Source organism: Tupaia chinensis, unplaced genomic scaffold (genome assembly GCF_000334495.1).
Source record: "Tupaia chinensis unplaced genomic scaffold, TupChi_1.0 Scaffold000133_1, whole genome shotgun sequence".
Classification (NCBI taxonomy): Eukaryota; Metazoa; Chordata; class Mammalia; order Scandentia; family Tupaiidae; genus Tupaia; species Tupaia belangeri.
The window spans coordinates 3,115,618-3,133,134 of record NW_006159602.1 but is presented as its reverse complement, the minus strand read 5'-3'; the positions used below and the strand labels follow the sequence as shown (position 1 = coordinate 3,133,134).

Here is a 17,517-nt window from a genome sequence, read left to right as displayed (position 1 = left end):
TATTTTTATTTTATACATGGTATGTGCTCTTTTAGGGAAATAGAACTCTTTACCCATATCGTTGAAAAAAAAGTTTTTTTTGCTATTCTGTAATAGCAGAATCTTCTTTTACTTTTTCATCCAAAGAAGAAGAAAAAAGAAGAAAAGAAGGAGAAATAGAACAAGAAAATGAAGGAGGAGGAGAAGAAGGAGAAAAGAAAGACCATAGAATAAGAAAGACCATAGAAGAACAATGATTAGAGAGCAAACAACCAATGATGTAATAAGGGCCTATTTTAACCAGACTGACTCCATGTTGTTAATCAAATTGATTTTCTTCTTCTCAGCTTGACTAGTACTTTTTTTTTTTTGAGATCTCTCTTAGGAACTCCAGGAAGATGAACATTACAGAACTCAACCTAGAGCTTGAAACAAGTATAAACATTCTACTCCAGGTAATTGAAACTCCTATTTGGGAGATTAATTGATTGATTGTACCTCCAGCTAAAAATTAACCTGACCTGTGCTTTTCTTTGTATTTCCACTAGCCCAAGCTTCATCCTTCCTCTATAAAAGCACCCCAAAATTGGCAGACCAGTCGAAGATATTTTTAAAAGTCCTCCCAGTGTGGCCACCTCCTTTTCACTTTTACTGATGACTTTGCCTCTCTGTGCCTTGCTGAGTAGTGAAGGGTCAGACCTGCTTTGGTTCTCTGGACTGGATGATAGAGCTCTTTGTTCAGCAGTAATATCTGCTTAATAATTTGCTATTTTTTTTAAACACTGGCCTTGGAACTCAGGGACAAGTGAATTCACAAATTTGAGAAGGGAGACCAAATGCTAATATTCATCTCTAACATCTGTGAAAATGAATGCCCTTGTCCAGGCCGAGATGGAAAATTAATTCAAGTGAAAAGAGCAGTGAACCATGAGTCAGCCTAGGTTAAAGCCAGAAACTGAAAACAAACTAATGTGCAACCTGGACAGACCGCTCCACACCTCTGGGCTTCGATTTTATCACGTCAGGTAAGGGGGCTGTCTGAGATCCTTTTCTCTCTGACATTACAATACCTTATCAGCAACAGCCTCCATTTTCCCGGAAAATTCAAAGCCGTGAGTTTGGAAACAGACATCATGTGTGTGCATTTGCACACTTCTTGACAAGATGGCATAACCTCACTGTGGAAGTCAGCTTCTAAGCTGGTCCCCAGTGATCCTGGCCTCCTGATGTGCATGCTCGTATATGATCCACCCTGTCTTGGGTGTGGAATGTATTTACTAATTTATTTGTAACAAACAGAATGCAGTGGGATCGAGGGGGCATCCTCTATAAGATTAGGTTATAAAAGGCTGTGGTTTCTGGCTTACTCTGAGAAAAACCATCTATTATATTGTTAGCTGACCCTGGAGAGAGTCGTGTATGTGACAGGAACTGATGTCTCCAGCAATCAGCAAGGACTTGAGACCTGCCAACAACCATATGAATGAGAGTGGAAGCAGATCCTCTGAGCTGCACCTGGATTCCTGACCACAAATTCTCTGATATGATAAATATGCATTTAAAAATTTGCCTGAGGGCACTTATGCTTGTCAAAGAGAGACAGAGATAAAGAAAGTGAGAAGGCACCTCCTGTGGGGAACGGTAACACCACAATCCTTTCTCCTCATATCCCCTTCTTTTGGGTTTAGGGTATGCACACATGTGCACCTGGTTTGTTTCTCAAGCCCAGGACTTAAGCTATACATTTGACCATGTGGGATCCAGTCACCTTAGTTTCCACACCATAGACTGGTCCCAGTGTATGTTGTTTTAAGCCACTAAGTTTTGGAGTAATTTATTATTCATCATTAATTAACTAATATACTCATCAAAAGCTTTGCCTTCTAACTTGCAAGATTCTCTCCTTACTGAGGTTTCATTCCCTATCTTCAAACTATGTTTATTTGGAGGCTGGGGACAATGTTAAAAAGGAATGTTTTATACACACACACACACACACACACACACATATATACACACACACATATGTATATATACTATAGGTTTTTTTTTTTTTTTTTGGCTAGAGAGCTCATGTACTTGCCATAGAGAGGCAAAGAGCTAGAAAGAGAAGAAGAAGAAAGATCACCCCCATGGTGATGTCAATGGTCATGACACAATCCCTTCTCCAGACTTGGGCATCTCACTTTTAAAGGAACTTGAAAGATTGAAATGGGATGATGTGCCCATAAAGATATGGTTATTTAACCTAAAGGAAATCCCCCCTGGGGGATGGGTATGACTTTCCTTCTGTCTGTGAGGAATTTAATGTGTAGCTTACTTGTGTGGCTTTAGGTAACAGAGCTAACTCTTCAGGTAGAAGTTCCAAGAAGGAAAATGTCGGCTCATTACAGGGAATAACTCCAATAATTAATTATTTTTAGTGCTTATTCATCCATTTCTTCAATGAATGAGAGAGAAAGAGAGAGAGAGAGACACAGAAAGGCCCCCCTTGAGAGACTCCTGCCAACCTGGTCTTTATGCAGCAATCCACCTGCAGCTTCAGCCAGCCGTAGATCATGGGTACACACAAGCTCAGTGTACTCAGGGAGGTCTCCAGACAAACACGGAAACTTCCTGTTTGTGTCCACCTCTAAGAGATGCCATTCTGTCATCTGGTTCCTCAATATTTACAGTTTCAGAGTTTCAAACAAGAGTTTGAAAGGGGGTTGACTACTTCAATCACATGTCCCTTTGCTCAGGGTCTCAGGTGAAGGCTTGGTGGCCACTCCTCTGGGATAGTTAAGAGGAGATCTGGGCATTGGGCAGTGCTTGGAATGCTATCACTGAGTACCATTCCAACTGAGTTTCTGGACATCAATTCAAATTATGATGAGGCATTTAGAGCCACAGGAGTCATGAAGAAGTGCTGCCCTTCCTCTTGGCTATCACCCAAGTGAATTACTCTTCCCTGCCTCATTTTTTTGTGCCTCCAGCCAGGACTCTTCCTAAACTGGCTAAACAAAATATCGTATCTCTTACAGAATTTTGTCTATGGTCTAGACTAGCTCACAAGCTCTGCTTCAAGTACAAGAATGGGGTATATGTGACTACGTAAAGATTCAGGACACTTCCCCAAGTCAGCCTGAGTCACTCCTTAGTCACATATGAGGAAAACAGAATATTCACAGTACTATTGATTTATTTATTTTATCTTTATTTTTAAATCATTATCTATAACCTCTCTCCTTCTCAGGGACACTTGTTCTTCCTAGCATGATAAGAAATGAAATTCCAAGTACTATAAAATATATCGATAAGTATATATCTCATCTGCAAAGGTATTTCTTTCTTTTCTTTCTTCCTTCTGCTTCTCCTCCTCCTACAAAGTACCAGCTGTGGGCTGTTGCTAGGCATACAAAGATGAGCAGGACAGTCTTCTGCAAAGCTCACAGCTTCTCCAAAGCTCACAGATGCTTTCTTGAACTATCTAGTTTCATAAGATTTTGGTTATTTTATTGCTAGCAGATAATAGAAATGATATGAGATCATTTGACAAAATACATAAATGACTGAAACGTAGTATCATAAAATACGTTCTATATGAAATGACCAATAAGCTGTTATTTTTAATGGATCAGGAATGAATTGTTTTTATTAAATACATATTCTAATAACATTTCTTAGTTAGAAAAAAACGAATTGCACATTTTTAAAGAATCATAGTCCATTTAAGTATACCAACTCCAAAATCATCTTGAATAGTAGTTTTTCTTGACTCAGAAGAAATTTTAGGGACTAGCAAATGTGTAATGGTTACATCGCTGGATTCTCATGTAGTTGACTGAGATTTGAGTCCTCAGCCCAGCAGCTTAAAACGCACATCTGGTGTGTGTGCATGTGTGTCCAAAATCCCAAAAGGAGAATGGAGGAGAAGGGATTGCAGCACGGCCATGCCCCCTAGAGGGGTGATTTCTCACTTTCTGTTTCTCTGGTGAGCACATGTGCAAAAATCTCTTTGTCTCTCACTCAAAAAGAAAAGAAAAGAAAAAAAAATTACCTAGGGTCACAAGATCACCATTATGAATATGTACTTTTGTATTCATGTAGACATAAAGAGAGAAGATAATGGTGGGAGGAGATACAGATGTGCTAGGGAGGACCTTACAACACTGAGAGTTAAATGATTAAACACAATAGTTAAGATTAGGTAATGACAATAATCCTGAAGAGAGAACTCATGCCAGTCCAGAATAGGAGGAGCTTCAGAGTCCAGCTCAAACGTAATTGATAGTGTTAACATTTCCAGGAGAAGCATATCACCCAGAAGTGGGTGATCAGCATGAAACAGAAAACACTGCAGTGTCCGTGCAGCATTGCTCAGGATGATAGCTGGATCATCTGCAAAGATTATTGAAGAAAAAGGTGATCTTTTGTATGGAAGGAGGGAATTGTGCTGGTATTGACTGACAAAAAATAAAATTAAAACATATAGGCCAAATTTAAAAATTACAAGTCAGGCCGAACCAAGATCGTACACATTGTTCAGCTGACTGAGGCCACATGGAGGTCTGAGTTTGATTCTCAGCCCACCCTGAAAAGCCAGGTGTGTTGGCATGTGCCTGAGGCAGATCGTGAAATAAGAGACCATGAATTAAAAAAAATAAGAACAATAAAAACACACAGGAGAAAAGCCACACGCGTGCACACACATCACACAGTACCCATGATCTTACTTATTTGTGGAGTCTAAAAAAGTAGAACTCATAGGAGTAGAGAGTAGAACGGTGGCCACCGGCAGCTGGTTTGGGTGGTGGAGGGGATTGGAGAGATATGGGTCAAAAGATTTCAATGAGCTAGAAGAAATAAGTTCAAGAGATTTATTGTGCAACATGGTGACTATAGTTAATACCAATAAAATGCATTCTTAACAATAATTTAGGATAGATTTTAAGTGCTCTCCCACAAAAAATAAGTAAGTGAGGTAATGCATATATTAGTTAGCTTTATTTAGCCACTTCACAATGTATACATATTTCAAAAAATATATTGTACATGATGCATATATGCATTTTTATCAATTTTTAAAAGTTAAAAATAAAGTTTAAAAACTTTGTTGTAATTATAAATATTTTATAAAAGGTTTTATGCAAGAAGATGAAGATTGGAAATATTTTTCTATTAAGATGAGTTAATGCAAATAAAATTGTAGCAAGGAGGGAATTTTGGCTGACTGTGCGAGATATATCATATAACCAATAAGATACAGAAAATATTGGGACTTTATAAGTGGAGTAAGCCAAGGATATTGATGGAAATAGAATAGGAGTCTTGGTTCCAGTTACCTGAGTAAATTGCACTATAACTAGAACACCCATATGTAAAAGAAGTAAAGAAAATACTATGTGTACCTGCATGGATTGGTTGGGTCATAACCAGTGTTTATAAGACAAGTGTTGGCAGATTTATGATATTTATTCATGTCCTTAACTCAGGAGATGTTCAAAATGGGATTTGGTAGAATACATTCTTCTAGTGTGTAATTGGCTTGGGATGAGAGAAATCATACCGGTCAGTTCAGATCCTTTTTGTTACCACATACTATTTTCAGGCAGGAAAATACAAGGCCATTCCCTCACTAGGATGGAAGTTGAAATGTCAATCAAAAACAGAAGGGAAGAGTTTAAGTCATATATATAATATTTCTTGCTTTGATTTTAGGCTCACTAGGCAGGCTTTTCATTAGTTGGGCTTCCCAAGTAGATTTGCCTCACAAGGAAAGATTTACTAGACTTACTAATGTGAGCGTTTGGATTTTCTTAACAATTCAGTTCATGATTATCAGTGAATTAATTTTATGTTTTATAGTCCAGCGATCATTCATCTACTTTATTTTTTAATTATTATTTTAAAATTATTATTATTTAATTTAACCAGAGAGAGTGAAGGGAAGTGAGAAAGCAAGCCACCAGGTCCAGGACTCGAACCACAGTAGGCCACATGGAAGTCCAGTGCCTCAACCACCATGCCACCTGTCAGCCCCTCATTCATCTACTTTAACAGGCATTGGAATCAGCTGCATGAGCTGAGCATGTATTTGGTTAATATCAAGCAGGACTTGTTAAAACCATATTGCTGGAGGCCACACCCAGAGTTATGCTTCACTTGGTCTGGGATGAGACTGAAGAATTTGCATTTCTACAAAGTTCCTAGGGACTGCTAGGTAATTAGCCTGTCTTTGGATACTACACTATCTTGAGCATTTTTTTTTTTTTTGTTAAGGATCTTGCCATAGGGTATGTGCACTTGCTGCTTGTTGGAGACAGAGGGAAAGTGAGAAATCACCCTCTGGGGGGATTGGCTATGCCACAATCCCTTTTCCTCCAGTTTCCTCTTGGGATTTTGGGGAGCATTTTTTTAGACATCAGCCAGAATTAATTTATTACCTATTGGCGAATCTGTCATGATCTTTTAATTTACATCAGAAACTATTTAACAAGTTTCTGATTTGCATCTCCATTAGCTCCTACTAACCTCATAAGAGTAGGCAACCCAATTACCTTCTTAAAAATACAATCTAAATTCTTTTCTGAAAGTTAATTACAATATTTGAAAGTCAACGCGGTCTTTTCAGAATGTCTTCCCTTCTGCTCCAATCCTCATCAATGTCTTTTGACTTTCCAGCATTCAAGGCAGTTTCTATCACTTCTGCATCAATAAGAGTTCTTACTTGACTGACACAGCCACATGCAGTGTATTTTGTCTTGGTTGACAAAATCCAATCAAATAATTGTTTCTTTTCTAAGCTCTATCTGCCCAAATTTCTCTCACTCTTCTCCTGCTATGGTCTAAATTTTTGTGTTCCTCTAAATTTCATAAAATTCATTGAAATCCTAACCCTCAAGACAACGGTACTGTAGGTGGGGCCTGCTGAGAGGGGATTAGGTTGTGAGTCCTTCACCCACATGAATGGAGTTAGTGTCCTTACAAAAGACTTGTGGGAATTTGTTTGCCTCTTCTGCCCTGTGAAGATCAGTGTGAAGACCCTGTTGCGGGTGTCTTTATCTCTCTTACTCATCAAAAATAAATATAAGCTTTTTAAAAAAGGAAAAAGAGAAAGGTGAAATGAATTTTATAACTTGTATTTTTTTTTTAAGTTTTTGATACAGGGTGTCACTCTCCAGAGAGAAACAGAGAGAGAGAGAGAGAGAGAGGGGAAGGGAAAGTGAGAAGTCACCCGCCCCAGGGGGCATGACCATGCCACAGTCCCTTCTCCATTCTCTGCTCTGGATTTGGGGCACACGTGTTCATGTGCCTGGTGTGATTTTCAAGCTGCCCAGTCCAGGACTCAAACTGCACAGTTGGCCAGCACCTTAACCTCCATACCTGCTACCCCCAATAATGGTATTGAACCAAATATAGCCAAAATATTCTCATTTTAATATGCAATGGACAAAAGCCATTAATAAAATAGTTTACTTTTTTTCATAGTAATTCTAAGTCTTCAAAATCTGGTGTGTTTGACACAGTACATCCCAATTCATACTAGCCAGCCACATTTCAACAGCTGCAATGAGGATCAGCAGTTAGCGTAATAGCTATGTCACTGGACTCCCATGTAGTCAACCGTGGTTCGTGTCCTGACCCGGTGGCTTAAACTCATGTCAGGTGCATGTGCGTGTGTGCCCAAGATCCCGAGAGGAGAATGGAGGAGAAGGGACTGCAGTGTGATTTCTTTCTGTCTCTCTGTCTCTCTCTGTCTCTCTGGCAAGCGCACACACCCTGTAGCAAAAACCTCCCAACAAACAAATAAACTAACTAACTAACAAAAAACAGCTGCAAGGAGCTAGTACCTTGTGGGCAGGAGAGTGTGGTTTTAGAGCCTCTGAATTCTCAGAATTTATTCTTCCAGGATAAAGCAGCTAAAAATCACACTATTTTGAAACCCTGTTGGGAATTCTTGGAAAAGCCCCTAAAGTCTATCCTTAACATTCAGATTAAGACTTTTTGTTCTTGGGTTGGCTTCAGAGCCTAGTGGTTAAAGGAGCTGGACCCTAAATTGTCCACTGGATTTTGAATCCCAGTGCTGGCCTTGAAATACGTCCTGGGTGCATGTGCATACATGTCCCTAATCCTGATGGGATGGGGAAATGGAGGACAAGGGATTGCAGCATGACCAGGCCCCACTGGGAGCTGCTCTCTCTCTCTCTCTTCTCTCTCTCTCTCTTTCTCTCTCTCTGGCAAGTGTATGTGCCTCCTGACAATTAAAAAAGAGAGAGAAAAAAAACTTGCACTTAAGAGTCAGAGGAGAATGGAGGAGAAGGGACTGCAGTGTGATTTCTTTCTGTCTCTCTGTCTCTCTCTGTCTCTCTGGCAAGCGCACACACCCTGTAGCAAAAACCTCCCAACAAACAAATAAACTAACTAACTAACAAAAAACAGCTGCAAGGAGCTAGTACCTTGTGGGCAGGAGAGTGTGGTTTTAGAGCCTCTGAATTCTCAGAATTTATTCTTCCAGGATAAAGCAGCTAAAAATCACACTATTTTGAAACCCTGTTGGGAATTCTTGGAAAAGCCCCTAAAGTCTATCCTTAACATTCAGATTAAGACTTTTTGTTCTTGGGTTGGCTTCAGAGCCTAGTGGTTAAAGGAGCTGGACCCTAAATTGTCCACTGGATTTTGAATCCCAGTGCTGGCCTTGAAATACGTCCTGGGTGCATGTGCATACATGTCCCTAATCCTGATGGGATGGGGAAATGGAGGACAAGGGATTGCAGCATGACCAGGCCCCACTGGGAGCTGCTCTCTCTCTCTCTCTTCTCTCTCTCTCTCTTTCTCTCTCTCTGGCAAGTGTATGTGCCTCCTGACAATTAAAAAAGAGAGAGAAAAAAAACTTGCACTTAAGAGTCCTCCTCAGTCTCCACAAAGATATGGTAGGTCAGCTGTCTTCAGCAAACAGTGATGAAATAATCTTTGCTTTTGTAGTATGTGAAAGGCCTTCGATAAGTTCTTAAACATGTACTTTATAGAAAAACTGCATAGACTTCAAAATGTTTGACACAGAAATCAACTTGTACTTCAATCTCATTTTCCACAAACTTAAAGTTTATTATATTCATGAGAGAGAGAACACGTGGGCACATGAGGGAGAGACAGAGAGGGGAGGGTGGGGAGGCACTCGTGAGAAGGTCTTGTCATACACGATCTTCTTCCCCCAGTCCTCCAACTTGTCAGGATCTAAGGTGTATATACACCTGGGATGTTTTGGGTTGACTGAGGATTTGAACCCACAGTCGGCCACGTGGCACTGTAGTTTGGCGTGCTGCTCCCTGCTGCAGTGAGGTTGGGTCTCTGTGACCTTTCTAAGGGTCCTTTGTGCATGTGAGGGCCCACTGACCCATTAGAGCAGCGAAGTGTGGGGTTTCTGCTCTTTCTTGGGATCTTGGTGCTAGCACCCCACACCATTTTACCCTTAAAACTCTTTTTGTTCTTACTTCTTCCATTTAATTCTTCCAATGGATCTAAATGTGGAGGGAAAAGAAAGAAAAATTAAAAAGTGAGAATTGATAGAGACTTCTTGTTCCAGCTTGCCAGATAAACTGCATGGCCTGTGTTACGTGTTCTTTGTATTTGTGACAGGGGTTTATGAATAAGCAAGAAAGAGGATTTGTACTTCAATATCAAAAACCTCCTAATGCTTGGCCAGTTATACTGTTCACTCTTTTATCTTTTACATTGTCCTTCATCAAATCATTTGTCCTCTGGTGGATCCTGACAAAGCGCCTGCACAAAATTAACAGGCATGCCAAGCCTGGATGAGCAAAATTGATTTGCCTATAATCTGTTTGTGAAGAGATCAGGACGTGGTTGAAGTGATTTTAATTTCAGAGCCCAACTCGCTAGTCTGTCTTTTTGTCAGGCAATTAGTTCCACTGGCTGGGCAAGAATGCTGCGATGGAAAGTGCCACGGGGAACCGGGCGAATGGAAACGGCATCTCCTCTTTCGCTTCCTCTGAGTATTCCTCATGCCAGGTTTCTTTTGTCTCTCTGGTTTATTTTGGGTAAAAATCTCTGCTTGGCACCAGCCTCTGTGACTTTCCTAGGGCACAGTGCTGTGAAACAGGTGGAGCCACAAGGACAGGACTAAGGGTCAAATTTCTATGTGGAAGTGCTGGATAAGGACCTGGAGGGAGATAAACAGGAAATCCTAACAGCACTTACCCCTTCCAGATGGTGGCAGTGTATTAGATGCTCACACTTGGACCAGCAGATTGCGTAATGGTTATGTCGCTGGACGCGTGCATAGTCAAGTGCGGTTCAAGTCCCAGACCCGGTGAGTTCACGTGTGTGTGTGCTCAGATTCCCAAGAGGAGAATGGAGGAGCAGGGACTGCCATGTGACCGCCCTCCCCCCACCCCATGATTTCTCACTTTCTGTCTCTTTGTCTCTCTCTGTCTCTCCGGTGAGTGCAAGTGCCTATAACAGAAGTCTCTCTCTCTCTCTCTCTCAAAAAAGAGGAGATCCTCACACTTTATTTTTCAACAATCCCAAGTGACAGTTATTAATAAAAATGTACTCGTTTTGTTGCTGATAAAATTGAGAGGCAGGAAAAGGTTAGTAATTTGCCAAATATGCACACCTATAAGACATGCAGAGTTGGGGTCGAAACATGGGTACTCTTAGTCCCTGAACTTTACTGGCTCATAGAACCCACAGAAACCATTGCCTCTTAGGGCTGGGAAGGAGCAAGGTGGATAAAGAGGTAGATAATAGTAACCTCAACAAGTTACTACTGGACTAGTCAGGAATTACTCAACAAGGTGCTTCCACCCACTTGGGCAGGGACTTTGTCTTTGAAGTATCTGCTGTACCTGATGGAATCTGGTACCTCCAAGGTACAATACAATATAGATACATAGGAGGAACGTCTATATTTGTCAGTGGCTGAAATACATTCGCCCATTTGGTTCTCATAATAAGTATGGGAGGTGACAAGGTAAGGAATTATTATTTTTATTTATGATTATTTTTCATGAATTGAAAGTTGATTTGAACAAATTTCTGAGTTGCTGTTGTTCTAATCATTAGGTAACAACTTAGAAAAGTTGCAGGCTCCTGGAAGTAAGGACCATTTCTTATGCATCTTCAATCTCCTTCCCACAGCACAGAGATGGAACATTTTTATGATCACAGAATGTTCTACTGGACAGTGCTGCTCTCCAAGCAAGGAGGGACTGGTGGGTAGCAATCTAACATACCCTATTTCAAAGCCAGAAGTTGAATATAATGATTTTTAAATAAATAGGTGAATGAATACTATAGTGGAAGTGTTTTCTTAATATAGACTGAGCTAATTATGGTGATCAGTCATAGGTTGAATTAGTGCTTTCCAGGATAGCTGACTCCATTTTTCAAAATGAATCATCAAAAAGAGCAAAACAACTCATTTCTTAAAGATGTCAAAATACAATTTTAAATGTCACATTAAGTAATGGCAAGAACTGGAGTGGATTAGTCAGTGATTACTACTATTTAACAGCAATTTAAAAACAGGACAAGAACCATGTTTGTACCAATATGGCATTTAAATAGTCAAAACTAACTCTACTTAGAAAATGAATTAATTCATATTTACTAATAACATATTTCATTTAGGCTGTACCATTTTTCATGAAGTTTAAAATGAGTCATGGTTATTATTTGAGTTAATATCAATGTCATCTAACTATGCGAGGAGACTGGCATTGGCTTTCAAAACAACAGTAGAGAAACTGAAGGCACGACACGTTAAGGTTTCTATTTACCATGGTGGTCAGACACAGGGTATGATATTCTGAACCCCTTTCTCTTGCCTCGTGATTGTCTTAGTCATACTTTTACGCACATTTGTATTAAAAAAAATAGTAAAGCAGACCCTACAAAGTCTTGACTTTTTGCTCTTCACTTTCCACATAGTGTAGAGTATCTTAAATTGCTAGATACCCTACAACTAGCCTCTTAGGGAATGAGCACTTTTTATCAGTTGAGCATGTTGGTGTTTTATGAAAGCATGATAAAGGCTATGGTCTATTTAACCCCTTTCAGTCCTTACTTTAGCCTTGTCTTGTCTGTGAGAGTGTCAGTCCTTCAGTAAAACGGACCTAATATAGTTTTGGAGGTGAGGCATATAGCTACTGTAAAGTTAGCTGTCCATTCATTTATTCAGTGTTGTAAGGGTTAAGCATTGGGAACACAATGATGAATGCCACCCAGTCCCTGCTCAAGGAGCTCACAGTCTGCTGGGAAGTAGACCAACAATGACCACAAACGGTGATCCGCATAAGCAGGGACTCTTGAAGTCACATCAGTTAGCCTGAAGGTTAAGAAAAGACTTAAGGAGAGTCTAAGGAAAGACATTAAGGAGACCATAGAGAGGCAAGACAAAGAAATGGGTTATTACCTGTGGATGATTATGTGTATAATATTCCAAGTGGACTGGCTAGAAATGTATTCATGTTGGAACATTCACTTTACAAGCTAAGTGATGTATATAGTTGAATGTATAAAAGAAATTAAAATAAAATAAAAAATATGTTTTTTTAAAAGAGAGAGAAAAGACTTAGCAGGAAAACAGCAATAAATAATGTCATGCAGCCTAGATGAGGGCTATTCAGGTGATGGAAGAGAGTACAAGAAAGAGGACATGGCCAAGAAGTGTAACATCACCGAAGCTTAGAGATTCCAGAGGTCACAGAAGGCATTGTGGTAGAATGAGGCTCCTGAGCTGTGCTGCCCAATGTGAAAGTCAACAGCCACATGTGGCTACTTAAATTTACTTTTAAATTAATTCAAATGAAATACAATTAAAAATGAAATTCTGGGGCCAGCAGTTGGCATAATGGCTATGTCACTGGACTCCCAAGTAGTCGACCGCGGTTTGAGTTCCGGACCCAGTGGCTTAAACTCACACCAGGTGCGTGTGTGTGCGTGCCCAAGATCCTGAGAGGAGAATGGAGAAGAAGGGATTGCAGCATGGCCATCCCCCCTGGAGGATGATTTCTCGCTTTCTGTCTCTCTGTCTCTATGTTTTTCTGGCAAGCGCACACACCCTGTAGCTAAAACCTCTCAAAAATAAAATGCAATTCTTCAATTGGACTAGTCATATTTACAGAGTTCAAGAGCCATTTGCTGATGCTATAATATATCAGACAGTGCAGATATGGAATCTTTCTTTCATCTCAGAAAGTTCTGCTGGACATTACTGTTCTAGAGGCAAGTGAAGGCCCATTCACAATGAGCTGTGAATATATGAAGGTCTTTGGACCTTATTCTACAATGACGAGATGCCACCAGTTTCATTTGGAGGAATAGAATGATCGCATTTATATGTTGAAAAAGTCACTCTCAGGGCACAAAAGGCATTCAAGAGACAAGGCTCAGAGTTGGAAAATCCAGCAAAGAGAGTATGCCCTGTTGATATTTATTTAGTGACTTCCCAGCTTTCAAAATTTGGGGCTCTTATTGAATGTAAGTAAGTGCAAAATGTGTGTCTCTTTCATGTGTTCTCCTCTTAGAGAATTTTCTCTGGATTGAATGAAAATTCTCAGTTCCAATTGAGAAAATAATGATAAATCCAAAATTTAATCAAATCTCATAAGTTCATGAAATTTTGTGAGTTGTCAGGAGGTATGCTCCCCCAAACAAAGCCAAACAAAACAAAAAAGCACAGCCCCCCAAGACACTCAGAAGAAATAGAACAACAAATGTGTTTTAATAAAAAATTTTTTATTATGGCTATGTACATCAGTTCCTTGGTAAGCATATAAATGTAAACTTTTATTGTTGGCATTATTTCACATATGGTTTATCCAAATTCAAAGTTAATACTGTTTGAGTGTACAGGTAGTGAGAAAGTTCATTATATTCACAGAATATACATACACGTGCATTCACAAGGTCCCCGGTTAAGCCAGCGGTATGGACACTGTCCCGTTGGCTCTGCTTCTGCTTCGCAGGTGCACACTGGAATCAGTCACGTCATCCACATGCTCCTCACTCTTCTTTTCCTTCAGGCTATTGATGAATCTCAGCGTAATTTCATCCCACTCTTCAGGCAGCAGCATCAGCAGAAAGCCAATGCAGATGATGATGGTAGCGGCCAGGCGGACGACATTGAATATTACCTCTTGCTTCAGGAGATCCACAGCTGAGAAAGAAAAATCAAATCAGTCACAGTCTATGACTGTTTCTAAGCATCTTTGGAAACAAGAGACCAAAGTCAATGTCCTGCTAGAGATTTCCAAAGATTCCTTCTAGCTGGTTTTCCCTTTTTACATATTGCTGTCTATGTTTCTCTTGTATTCCTTATCTATAAATCATTTTTATTCTTCAAAGCTCAGGTCAAATTCCATATCATCTGACTTGATTGCCTCTCCAGGTTTTCTTTTTCCTTTCTCTATTTTTAGTTTCTTTCCCTCTCTCTCCCTCTTTCTCCCTCTCTCTCTCTGGTGAAATAACAATAATGTGACTTATCAAGAAAGAGAGAATGAAAGAGAAAGAGGAAGAGGAAGACAAGCAAACTGGACAGGGTCCCATACCACAATCTCCCAGCCTTCCCAGAAAGCCAAGAGCATGGACAAACATGCCTGCATGTATGGGTTGGTCAGGGAACTGAACACACAATCTTCCACAAAGACCCAGCATCACTTGAGCGGCTTGTTACTGCACTGAGTTAGTACAGCCAGTGTTCTCTCTTAATATTCTTCCTCTGCATCCATTTACCCTTCTCCTGTTTTATTGGACCACTGGAGAGTTTTTGAAATAAGTCAAAGTCATTTGTTTCTAGAACTTTGTACATGCTGTTCTTTTCTAAAATCTAATGAGGAAGAAATTTATATAATACAGAATTAGCTGGTTTAAAATGAACTGAGTGGCACTTAGTGCGTTTGCAATGTTGGCAACGACCATCTTTGTCTGGTCTCCAAACATCTCCATCACTTCAAAATAAAACCCCATAGCCACAGTTATCCTGCTCCCCTTATCTCCATTCCCATTCTCCAGCCCCTAACCAAACCAATCTCATTTTTTCCCCCGCTATGGATTAACTATTTTGGATATTTTGTATAAATGGAATCAATATGTGGACTTTCATTTTTAACTTCGCTCACTTAGCATAATGTTTTTGAGGTTCATCCATGCTGTAGCATGTGCTAGTACTTCATTCCCTTTTATGGCTGAATAACAGTCCATTATATGCATCACAATTTATTTATCCATTCCTTTGTTGATGGACATTTGTGTGTTTCCACTTCTCGAATATTGTGAATAATGGTGCCATAAACATTCAGGTACATGTGCATTTGTTTTGAATGCTTGTTTTCAATTTTGGAGGTATCCTAGGAGAGGAGTTTTTGGTCATACGTATCTTATTCTTTGTGCATGGGATGGGATACCCTTCCCTCCTCATATTCCACATTGTCCAGCTAAACCCTCCATTGGATCTCTCCCTTCAGGCTTCTTGCAGGAAGTCTCTTAGATGCCTCCGTTGAGTGCCCTCAGAATAACTTGTATATCCTCTAATCAAAGCAATTCTCTATGACCATTGCAATTATTCAGTTCCCTCTATGCTACACTGTTCCAAGGACAGGGACTATACCTATTCAAGCTCTGTCATCAGTGTTACACAGCTCCTGTTATATACTAAGTGTAGGAAGTTATCTGTTGAAGCGATGAGGCCATGGGTGAATGAATGTACTTCCTTGACAATTCTACTCCTCTCTGATATTCCTTTCCTCTGAATTTCTTATTGTCCCTGGACTCTGTCTCATACAATTTGGCATTTAATAATAAAGTGTGTTGTAGAGTTCCAAAATGTTTCACATATGATAGTCTTCTTTTCCAAATTCAGCCAGTCAGCTTCTTAAGGGAAGAAAAATGTAATATTTTTTCCTGCCTTTTTTATAACCCTGATCACATAATATGTGCTCCAGAAATATTTGCTGTTGATCCTGGAGGAAACAAAGACTTAGAATATAGAATTTTAAAGTTAGAACTATACAGTCACTCAGATAACCCGTTTTTACTATTTGTTTCCCTAACGGGCTTTGCTAGAAAGATTACTGGAAAAATAGCTTCTCCTTTTGTCCCTGAAGTGAGTCAAATTACTGTTTCCCAATATCTATTCCAGAAGGCCATCTGCTCTGCCCCCAGAAGTTTCCACAGTTCCCCATGGATAGTCTGAAGGGGCGCCAACACCCTATGCATTCCCTACTTTCATTAGTGACGTGTGCTTCAGAGTCCTAGGCTGGGCTGCCTTTTGTTCCCATAGGACTTCCTCTAAAAATACCATGAAATTAGGTTGTCAGGGAGATTACATGAAACCCAAATGATACATTTGGTATTTAATTCTAAAAGCACAATCAAGTAAAAACAGTGTTTTTGTAGCTGCAAAATTTAAATCTGCTGCATAGTTATTCTGTTGTCTGCCACCTTCATGATATTTAAAAACATCTTCTCAGGCAAGGGACATAATTCACAATTGCTAGAAGAAACAACTCAGGGCACACAACAAACCAAAGCAGAAGACTTATTGTGCTGGATAGAATCTGCGTATGTCAGAGAGAACCAGTACCTGCATTTCCAGGGACACTGAGCACTGTCCCAATGGAGATCAGGATTGGGTATGTCAGCACCACACCAACATTCACCAGGATGTTGAAGGCTGTGAAATAAAGGAAGAAATATATATATATATATAAAATGAAGAGGAGTTGATATTCTGGGCTCTCCTTTTAATATAAAAGAAACAGTGTTTTTGCTAACTGTGCCTTCTAAACTGCACTTTTGGTCAATTAATCCTTTAATTTAGGAGATAGATGCTTGTGTGTGTGCATCTTGCCCAAATGAGTCATATTCTTTTTTCCCCCTCAGCTACCCTGGTTGTCTGAGGTCTCGCCAGTTGGCTGGTGAAAGGGGCAAAGAGGTGAAAGGATCAACTTACTGTTTGTTAGCATAAGTAAAAAGGGTGGGGCCAGCCAGCCAGAGGATGGAAGCAGGTGACTGACTAAAATTCAGTGTTTTATCTCTTAGTTACTTCACTAAATAAGGGGATTTCGTGAAGAAATGGAATTAAAGTACAAGTTTATTTTTGTGTAGAAAAATTGAATTCTATGCACTGTTTTTCATAATGTACATTTCTGTAAACTTTTTGAAGACTCCTCATAGTATACCATATTCCTAGAAATGAAAAGGCTCTGATATTACTGCATAAAGGTATGTCTAACAGTTTTGGTTTTATCTCCTCCTTTTTGAGGAGAACCATAGGGACAAACAAGGGTAGACTTGGTATAAGTCACTGAATTCCAGGGACTGTTTGCACATCCTGATTGGACACAGATAACCAAGGGCAGGTACATGAACCAACTGACAGTGTTGCTAGATGCACCTTAACTAATAGCTCAGGACCTCTTTAGTTAAATATAGAGTTAGTTAAAATAATCATTTACCCTCTTCAGAAACTGTCAAAGGTACATGCTTTCAGAAAGAGAAAAGCAATGATAAATCACAGAGCATTACTTTAAT

General features: G+C 39.8%; 1 protein-coding gene and 1 long non-coding RNA gene across 2 annotated transcripts in view; one reads left to right on the top strand and one right to left on the bottom strand.

Moving 5' to 3' along the window:
• The first annotated feature begins 355 nt into the window (after positions 1-355).
• LOC114007160 (uncharacterized) lies at positions 356-14,075 on the top strand. Its single transcript, XR_003548795.1, has 4 exons — positions 356-434; positions 528-1,004; positions 11,122-11,195; positions 14,010-14,075. It is a non-coding gene; the product is annotated as an uncharacterized LOC114007160 (long non-coding RNA).
• Positions 13,737-17,517, bottom strand: part of SLC35F4 (solute carrier family 35 member F4) — a 37,868-nt gene continuing 34,087 nt past the window's right edge. Inside the window, exons 6-7 of the mRNA XM_027770430.1 lie at positions 16,568-16,657; positions 13,737-14,143 (exon numbers count right to left, since the gene is read on the bottom strand). Of these exons, the coding sequence (XP_027626231.1) occupies positions 13,902-14,143; positions 16,568-16,657 (332 nt within the window). The 3' untranslated portion in view covers positions 13,737-13,901. The remainder of the gene's footprint in view (positions 14,144-16,567; positions 16,658-17,517) is intronic.